Raw genomic sequence first — 7,161 nt, forward strand, 5'->3', positions numbered from 1 at the left:
CAGGGTGGGGAAATTGACCGGCGACTATGGTGGGGAAATTGACCGGTGACCGGTGGAATGGTCGAAGCTGGACCTGATACTGCAAGCGGCAACAAGTACTATCACTAAGAGGATGCTCAGTTTATGTCTCTGATGAGGTACTTATGCATATGTTAAATGTTAAATGGTGAATGTGATGCCGGATGTCCTAAAAAAATTCCCGAGTAATCTCAGAATAGCTTTGATGGTTCGTTTATTAATTTGCAAGCGGGTGTAGAGGAATTAAATTGACGAGGTTTTTCGGTTTTCTTGAAGCGTTTTATTGAATCATTTGGGATCGTGGTAGGAATGATACTTCACGTGCCAGATAGATTGAATGGACATGCATGAAATTTTGGAAATATTGTATTCTAGATAAAAATTTGACTCATTTTGGACTCTGGCATTCCATCAGAGTCTAATTCCTCCAAAATCATATTTTTGAGGTTTTTAGCTAAAATGTTTTTTATGATTAACATAACTCCTTACTTTGGTTCTTGAGATTTAAAATTTACATAAGTGGTTCCTATGATTATTCTCCATCAATTATTTTGGTCATTCTGTGAAAAAATTTCGTTAAACTAAAGTAACCACTAGTTTAAGAGGAGGGGTGGATTTAACAAACATACATGGAGATTTCTCATGGAATAATCAAAATGATTGGTAGTGGACAATTTCAAGGATCATTTCTATCGATTATAAATATCAGAGACCAAAATGAGGAGTCACATTCTCAGAGACTATTCTACATAAAAAAAAAAAAAACCTATCGTTGACTTTGATTTCGGTTACAAATAAGTAAACATGTCACTGACCAGACGGCCATGGACCCCATCTTGTGATTAGTCTTAGTTGGGCTTATGCCACCAATTTTACCGGATCCCAATAAAAGCCCATGCTTACAATTTCGACCCAAAAGAAAGAGTTACTTTTTCATTGACATTTACAGTCCGTACAAATAGAAAGATTAACCCAGTAAAAAAGAAGTAATCCAGATCCGCAAAGTGCCCAGCCGTTAAAAAACCCGCCCCGGTAAACCAGTCGTCTCCATTTTCTAACACCCCAACATAACCACCTCCTCGATTCCGATTTTCCCACGCACTTTCTCGGCATCCAAACACGTTGTAACGAAATCAGAAGAAGAAAGACAAGTGAGAGAAAAAGAGAAATCTAAGTCCAATGGCGGATCCAATCGCAGCCCCGCACAGATCCGCCGCGGACCTCTTCTCGGACCCGCTCGACTCCCACCCTCTCTGGTTCAAGCCCGCGCTCTTCCTCTCGCCAGAGTTCGACTCCGAGTCGTACATCTCCGACCTCCGGACCTTCGTGCCCTTCGACACGCTCCGATCCGAGCTCCAGTGCTACCTGGCCTCCCTCAACCACGAGCTCATCGACCTCATCAACCGCGACTACGCCGACTTCGTCAACCTCAGCACCAAGCTCGTCGACGTCGACTCCGCAGTCGTCCGTATGCGGGCCCCGCTTGTTGAGCTAAGGGAGAAGATCGAGCAGTTCAGAGGCTCCGTGCAGAACTCGCTCGTGGCTTTGACGAACGGATTGAAGCAGAGATCAGAGGCGGCCGAGGCCAGAGAGGTCTTGGAGCTCCTGCTTGATACGTTTCATGTCGTTTCTAAGGTAATGCGTCTCTGAATTTAGCTTTGGCTTTGGGAATTTAGAGCTTGTGACAGTGATTTAGTTGAAGGATTAAGTATTAATTTCATTGCTTGATTGATTTGTTACTAATGTAGTTCGAAAGGAATTTCCAATTTTACACACCACAAGAGAGCATTTTTTATTTTGTTTTCGAATTTGATGTCTTCTGAATTTACTTTGGTTTTGTATAATGGAGGCCTTCATATTATTTCGTGTTATTTTGGATCTGAAATTGCATGCCATGGCGCTGTCTGGATTTCCAATTTGAGAACTTTGAAGAAGAAGAGAAGATTAAACAGAGTGGAAAACTAGTCTAGATTAATGACAATGTTGTGTTGATCTTTGCTCCCGTTCTCGGACTTTGAATGCAGGTTGAAAAACTAATAAAAGAGCTGCCCAGTGTGCCGGCTGATTGGTCGAACGGAGATGTAAATTTGGCAGAGAAGAATTCTATTAGCAATGGAGCTTCCTTGCAACATACTGAGAACGGAACAAATCTCAGAGACACTCAAAGCATGCTTTTGGAGAGAATTGCTAGTGAAATGAACCGGCTGAAGTTCTATTTCGCTCATGCACAGGTTGCTTTTTCTCACTCTTACGATCATTTTTTTATTACATCCAACTTTGATATCTGTAGCTGTGGCTTTAGTTTGAATTCTAGCAGAATTCAGTTCAAACTTGTCGAGTGCATTTTCAACTGTGCTTTTTTAGTCATGAGTCACATATGTGTTACCTGTTGTTTTGGCTTTCAAGAAGTGCTGAGCGGTTAAAATTTGATGGTTTTATTTTCTTTTTGAAAGAAGCTATTAATTTTGTTTTGTTTATCTAGACAAGATATGAAAAAAATGTGGGTCTATATATGCAAGCTGAAATTGTTCAGATGTTAGATGACCTGAAATTTTGAGAATTCTTGCCCCTTTCCATCTGTACTAATTTTGGTTTGTCCGTGGAAGGAATTTTTGCTTATTATTCATCATAATTTAAAATAAAATATTTTCTTAGTGACTACGCTAAAAAAATGAGTAAACTTTGAATTGTTTTATCATGGGCTTGGACATTTTGTGCTCATCTATTTTCTCTATTATGCCAGTACAGAACCTGCCTTTCATTGAAAACATGGAGAAGAGGATTCAGGGTGCCAGCCTATTATTAGATGCTAGCTTGGGACATTGTTTTGTAGATGGACTGGAACATCGAGATGCAAATGCAATTTACAATTGTTTACGTGCATATGCTGCAATTGATAACACTAGGGGTGCCGAAGAACTTTTTCGCACAACTATAGTAGCTCCATTGATACAAAAAATTATTCCACATGGAACATCGGGGGCAGCTACAAGACCCTCTGGAGATGACCTTGAGAATGATTATAAGCAAATCAGGACATGTATTGAGAAAGACTGCAAATTTTTGTTGGAAATTTCTTTCGAAGGTATTGAGAAAGTCCAAACTCCACTACTTCTTCTTTGCAGTATCATGCTTCCATTACAACTATCTGAACTCATTTCTATAGGAATACAACATCATTGTTTCAATTGTGTGACTTTATTTAATGACCATGGTTCTGTGATGCACCCTAGTTTATGGATTAATCATGTGTATTCATGTAGACTGAAATCAGTTGTTACTCCTTTACGTCATCATTTCACAAGATGCACCATGTTTTGCTCCCTTTTTTTTTTGTAGTGTTATCATTACATTTATCTTTAACTCATTTATCTGGATTCTCGTTGCTTGAATTTCATTGTTTTATTTGTATACAATGCTTCTGAGATGCACCTTGGTTTTATAAACAAAGCAGATGGCTCATTCACCATCAATCCATGGTAACATAGAAGGCCATGCTATAGGTTATAATAGATGACATGGACAAGCATTCATGAATGTTATATCTCTGTATTTTTAAGTCTTAACTGTTTTTATGGATTTTTATTTTCAGAGAATTCTGGTTTGCACGTTTTTGACTTCTTGGCAAATTCAATTCTCAAAGAGGTTCTCTCAGCGATCCAAAAGGGGAAACCCGGTGCTTTTTCTCCTGGAAGACCAACAGAGTTTTTGAAAAACTACAAATCAAGCCTAAAGTTCTTGGCTCATCTAGAAGGTATAAATTAGTATTCCCCATTTTATCATTTAAGTTCTAAAATTTCGCGTGGCTTATCCACAGTTTAATTGATGCTGAGTGATAGTCTATTAGTCTGGGTATAAGTTCATATTTCGTTCATCATAGTTACAGCATTGTATTGTCATGCAAGGCTATTGTCCATCCAGATCAGCTGTTTCCAAATTTCGAGCGGAAGCTGTTTATATTGACTTCATGAAGCAATGGAACCTTGGGGTTTATTTCTCTTTGAGGTACTCAACAAAACTTTTGGTGGTTGCTGTATTTATTGAATATGAATAGAGTTTTTATGCTGTGGACTGCTCTTTTAATGTATTACTCGGATTATTATCTCAGGTTTCAGGAAATTGCGGGGGCTCTAGATTCTATACTTGTGGAGACCAGTCTTCTCCCTATGCATAATGTACCATCTGGTCAAGGAAATTCTCTAGCTTTAACATTAAAACAAAGTGTCACTTTGTTGGAGTGCTTGGAATCCTGTTGGAGAGAAGATGTCATTGTTCTTTCTTGTGCTGACAAGTTTCTGCGCTTATCATTGCAGCTTCTTTCAAGGTCAGTTTGAGGAGATTAGATGCTATGTTATAGTCTAGACCACAGTTTTATTACTGACGACATATTGTGACTGTATCATAGATACTCAAGTTGGTTGTCGTCTGGACTGGCTGCTCGTAAGATGGGTCAAACCGGCTCCAAATCTGGTTGTGAATGGGCTATTTCAGCTGTTCCTGACGATTTTATATATGTATGCTTCATGTCTTAATTTTAGTAATATAATTTAGCGTCCAAAATGCAGTAAGTCCATGCGTAGCTAGAGGGTAAAATAAGGCTAAAAGTCTTCTTGGACTTTATAAAAGGCTTCACATATTCTCTAATGTAAATCGTGCCACATCTCTCCAATATACATCCGTTAATTTAAAAAAAGAAAAATGAATCTTAACCCAGACTAATATATATTGGCTTTGCAGATTATTCATGACGCAGACCAGCTGTACAAGGTGGTTTGTGGTGACTTCCTTGGGCATGTACTTAAGCTTCTTTCTTCTTGTCCTGCCGATGTTCTTGATCTTGTAAAACAGAGCCTGTTACAAGGAGGAAAATCATTGAATGATTTAGTGCCTCAAGTTATCAACACAATTGTAGAGGCACTAGTTGAAAAATCTGCTGCGGTAGGTTTTGATTGATTAAGAATATATTTTGGCCTAATCATGAAATGCAAAAAAAAATGGACCCCCTTGGGTTTGCACTCACCTTTTAAAAATGTGAAGCTCCGTGATGGTTTTTAATATCATGTGAGAAATATATCCTACTGCTCTGTTATGGGTCTTCAGCGGATTTTCTTAGTTTATCATTTCCTGTCTTGTGAAGTCTATATTCGTTTTGATGTTACCTTCCTAAAAAAATGTAGGAATTGGCACAGCTAAAGGGAATAACTGCAACATACAGGATGACGAATAAGCCTCTTCCTGTCAGACATTCACCCTATGTGGCAGGAGTATTGCGTCCCCTGAGGGTATGCAGCCTTCTTTCTTTATGGCTAAAATTCTCATCCCGTTCCCAGACAAGTGAATGTTTTTTACTTTTATTTTTCCTTCCCTGCTGTTTTCAGTTGATAGTTTGAGTTGTAGCAATAATCTAGGGTCCGATATTCTAGGGTCCCATCTTGCAAGACTGGGTCTTTCAGATGAGGTGGAGTGTCCGATACTCTGGAACAGTTTTACCTTGTGCTAACTGCTAAATGGACTTGTTAAAACTGAAACATAACTGTTGTTTACGTTGTTTTAGACAGACTTTTTATTCGTAAAGTATGCAGCATCTTTTGATCTTCGGAATGTGCACCCTAAATTTTACTCCAGATTATAAATTATATACTGAACAAGCAACAACTTCCAGGCATTTTTGGAAGGAGAACGAGCTACACAGTATCTTACAAGGGACGCTATCAACGAAGTGCTGCTTAATGCTGCAACCGAGATTACTGGTCGTTATAATGAGCAAGCTGCCAACGTCGTCAGTGTGGTTAGTGTCCAGATGCTGAAATGGCCTTTGAAATATATAACCTTCTGCAGTTCATATTTGTTGAATTCTAAACTGTTATCACGATCAGGCTAGGAAAACGGAGACTTCACTCCAGAGAATAAGGCAAGGTGCACAAAGACGAGGTGGAGCAAGTTCAGATGTTTCGGATCACAATGTATCGGACACTGATAAGATATGCATGCAAATTTTTCTTGACATTCAGGTAAGAACTGGCCTACATCGTCCATCCACATATATACATATATAATTTTCGGGCTAACAAATTATTGACTTAATACAAGATGATTAATGTCGACGTATATGATTGTCAGGAGTATGGGCGTAACCTCGCCGCCCTCGGTGTTGATGTTTCCAATATTGAGGCGTACCGTTCCTTGTGGGAATGCGTTGCTCCTCCGGACAGGAAAAGCGTGATTGATTTCTGAAGTTGGGCATTTAGCCTTCACCCGGTTTGTAGATTTGAGCATTTGGCATTGACCCGTTTTGTAGATGTATTTTCTCACTTTTCAAATCCAAAGAGTTTTGTTGTAAGTTGATTAGTTGTGAAGTGTTGTTTGTTGCAAGAGGTTTCTCACATTCTCAACAACAAAATATTATAAATTTAGTATAAATTATCTATCGTTTGTCAAAATATTACGAGTTTTTCTATTTTTGACCCAAGGTGAAAAGGAAAATATAGGGAAATATTTTTAATTGGCGTCCAGTTTTATAGGTTTGCCAACGCTTTTTGGTGCCACCCTGAGCATCTCCAATGGGCTTCCTAAATGAGCTCCAAACTACAATTTTGAGATGATTAAAAAAGATCAACTTTAATCATGATCTTTTCACCTCTGAAGATAAAAATTCATGTTGGAGTCCCTAAATATAAAGAGATAGAAAGGAGCTCCTAGCGACTCTCTATTATTAATATTAATTCTTTTAATATTATTTTATGAATAGTTACTTCTTATTGGCTAATTGTTGACACATAATTGACTCTAAAGTAGAAGAAATTTTTTAGTATGCCGAGAATACAGCTCGGTCCTCCAAGTGTTATAACACAAGTTGAAAACAAAATTTCAAGCATCCAACCATTTGCATTGTGAAGCTTGGTGTACCTAACTTTGTTCGTAGCACACTAAAAAATGTCTCCTAAAGTAGGGAGTATAGTTAGAGTATAACTTTTTTAGAGAGCTCCTAAATCAATTTTTTTATGTAGTTTTTTAGAGAGATCCTGTGACGACCCGTCCCGAATTTATATTTATTTTATCCCCAATAACGGGGAAATGACTATTTTGCCTTTGAGCTTTCGGTTGTGATCGTATAAATGGATTAAGAAAATGGGAAAAGGGCTT

The 7,161-nt window shown here is 38.3% G+C and overlaps 1 protein-coding gene across 2 annotated transcripts; it reads left to right on the top strand.

Moving 5' to 3' along the window:
• The first annotated feature begins 1,024 nt into the window (after positions 1–1,024).
• On the top strand, positions 1,025–6,458 carry LOC103437551 (conserved oligomeric Golgi complex subunit 2-like). Of its 2 annotated transcripts, none has more exons than XM_008376034.4 (12): positions 1,025–1,653; positions 2,043–2,249; positions 2,767–3,103; positions 3,611–3,772; positions 3,924–4,023; positions 4,127–4,342; positions 4,424–4,532; positions 4,756–4,956; positions 5,196–5,300; positions 5,681–5,806; positions 5,895–6,029; positions 6,139–6,458. In XM_008376034.4, the coding sequence occupies exons 1-12, from the start codon at positions 1,198–1,200 to the stop codon at positions 6,250–6,252; spliced, it is 2,268 nt and encodes a 755-aa protein (XP_008374256.1). In that variant the 5' UTR covers positions 1,025–1,197; the 3' UTR covers positions 6,253–6,458. The 2 variants fall into 2 exon arrangements, 1 of the variants encoding a protein (XP_008374256.1); XR_001790322.3 differs by having other exon boundaries at positions 1,055–1,653; positions 5,644–5,806.
• Positions 6,459–7,161: the final 703 nt, after the last annotated feature.

Source organism: Malus domestica, chromosome 06 (genome assembly GCF_042453785.1).
Source record: "Malus domestica chromosome 06, GDT2T_hap1".
Lineage (NCBI taxonomy): Eukaryota > Viridiplantae > Streptophyta > Magnoliopsida > Rosales > Rosaceae > Malus > Malus domestica.

What these genes read in the sequence shown, in the direction of transcription:
- LOC103437551 (XM_008376034.4), top strand. Translation starts at nt 1,198, where the DNA reads ATGGCGGATCCAATCGCAGCCCCGCACAGATCCGCCGCGGACCTCTTC. An exon ending in GAGTATTGCGTCCCCTGAGG is followed by an intron (nt 5,301 to 5,680) that starts GTATGCAGCCTT and finishes AACAACTTCCAG; the next exon opens with GCATTTTTGGAAGGAGAACG. An exon ending in CTGCCAACGTCGTCAGTGTG is followed by an intron (nt 5,807 to 5,894) that starts GTTAGTGTCCAG and finishes TATCACGATCAG; the next exon opens with GCTAGGAAAACGGAGACTTC.